A 2,296-nucleotide genomic window follows, 5' to 3' on the forward strand; every position below is an offset into this window, starting at 1 on the left:
AACTTGTATGGATTACCGTAAATTAAATGATGATTCCTGAAAAGATCACTACCTCGCTCCCTTCATTGATTAGATTCTTGACCGACTAGCAGGATAAGAGTATTATTGTTTCTTAGGAAGAAACTCTGGTTACAACCAGATCTTGATTGTACCTGAGGATCAGTAGAAGACTACGTTCACTTGTCCTTATGACTCATATGCTTTCAAACGTATGTCATTCAGACTTTTCAATGTACCGACAACATTTCAAAGGTGTATGATGGCCATTTTTCATGACATGGTGGAAGAATTTGTAGGAGTGTTCATGGATGATTTCTCAGTCTTTCAAAAGTTTTTTGAGGTATGTCTCTAGAATCTTGATAAGGTACTTGATAGATGTGAAGAAGATAACTTAGTTCTGAACTGGGAGAAGTGTCATTTTTTGGTTAGAGAAGGGATTGTTATGGGACAGATTTAGAGGTTGATAAGGCCAAGGTGGAAGTCATTGAGAAATTTCCCCCTCCTGTTTCAATAAAAGGCGTGCGTACTTTTCTTGTCCATGCAGGTTTTTACTGGAAATTCATCAAGGATTTTTCCAAGATTGCACGACCTATGTGCAGTATTTTAGAGAAGGAGGTGAAATTTGAATTGGATGCAGTGTGTTTGAGAGCTTTTGAGATGTTGAAAAAGAACTTGATTGAGGCTCCCATTCTAATTTTTTCCTGATTAGGAATTACTATTTGAACTTATGTGTGATACGTTTGATGTAGCAGCGGGTGCAGTGTTGAGACAGAAAAAGAGTAAAGTGTTCCGCTCTATTTATTATGCAAGCAAGACCCTTGACACTAACAAGGTAATTACACAGTGACTGAGAAGGAGATGCTAGCGCTAGTGTTCACCTTCAACAAGTTCATATCATACTTGGTAGGCACCAAAGTAATTGTTTTCACTGACCTTGCAGCTATCAGCATTTACTCAATAAGAAGGATGCTAAACTAAGGTTGATTCATTGGATATTGTTTCTCCAGAAGTTTGACCTTGAGATCAAAGATAGAAAAGGTACTGAAAACTAGATAACTTATAACTTATCTAGGTTAGAGGACTTCTCACACATATATGAGGGTGAGAATATTGAGGAAGAGTTTCTGGATGAACAATTGATGGAACTAGATATCTCTCAAGTTCCATAGTATGCGGATATTATGAACTTGATACTGAGTGGAGTGTATCCTCCGGGTGCAACTACTCAAAAAAAGGAAAAGCTAAATCATGATTTCATGTTCTAAATATGGGATGAACCATAGCTTTTTTCAAGCAAGGTGTCAATCGGGTAGTGAAAAGGTCCATTCTGGAGTGTGAGGTTAACAAAGTGCTAGAGACTTGTGATGCCAACCCATATGGAGGACACCATAGAGAAGAGTGCACTGCTTATAAGGTACTATAATATGGATTCTTTTGGCCCTCGCAATTTAAAGATTCTATTGCTTTTGTGAAGGGTTGTGACAGATGCCAAAGGTTGGGCACTATCTTAAAAAGACACGAGATGCCATTAAACAACATTTTGGAGGTGGAAATCTTTTACGTATGGATATTGAATTCATGGGTCCCTTCCCACCAACTAAGGGAAGTCTATACATTATTGTGGTTGTGGATTATGTGAGTAAATGGGTTGAGGATGTCCCTCTTCCTTCCAGTGATTCAAGGGTGGTAATTAAGTTCATCAAGAAGCACATCTTCACTCACTTTGGCACTCCAAGGGAATTATAAGTGATGAAGGTAAGCATTTCATTAACAATCTTGTGAAGAACATTCTTTCTAAGTATGGTATTCATCAAGAGGTTGCTACAACTTACAATTCTCAAATGAGTGGCAAAGTGGAAGTATCGAATAGAGAGGTGAAGAAAATATTGCAGAAGACGGTGAATGCACAGAGGAAAGATTCGTTTGAGAAATAGGATGACGCATTGTGGGCGTATAGGAATGCTTACAAGATACCCATAACTTGTCCCTATCACACATAATTTGGGAAACCATGTCATCTTCCGACAGAATTAGAACACAAAGCTTTTTGGGCAATAAAGAAGTTGAACTTTGACCTTGAGCTAGCCAGTAGAAAGAAAATAAATCAGCTGTATGATGTTAAAGACTATCATATGAGAATGCAAAGCTTTATAAAGAAAAGAAAAAAGAGGTGGCATGACAAGCACATAATTACTCGAACTTTCACTCCAGGAGAGAACATACTATTCTTTAATTATAGACTTAGGTTGTTCTCTGGAAAATCTAAGGTCTAAACGGATTGGTTCTTCCGAAGTGG

At 37.9% G+C, this 2,296-nt stretch overlaps 1 protein-coding gene across 1 annotated transcript; it reads left to right on the plus strand.

The window, feature by feature from the left end:
* The first annotated feature begins 259 nt into the window (after positions 1-259).
* Positions 260-1,934, plus strand: LOC107003846. Its single transcript, XM_015202112.1, has 7 exons — positions 260-340; positions 430-615; positions 710-843; positions 941-1,038; positions 1,284-1,414; positions 1,486-1,686; positions 1,800-1,934. Exons 1-7 carry the CDS (start codon positions 260-262, stop codon positions 1,932-1,934), a joined length of 966 nt encoding a protein of 321 aa, XP_015057598.1.
* The last annotated feature ends 362 nt before the right edge of the window (positions 1,935-2,296 follow it).

Source organism: Solanum pennellii, chromosome 11, assembly GCF_001406875.1.
Source record: "Solanum pennellii chromosome 11, SPENNV200".
Taxonomy (NCBI): domain Eukaryota; kingdom Viridiplantae; phylum Streptophyta; class Magnoliopsida; order Solanales; family Solanaceae; genus Solanum; species Solanum pennellii.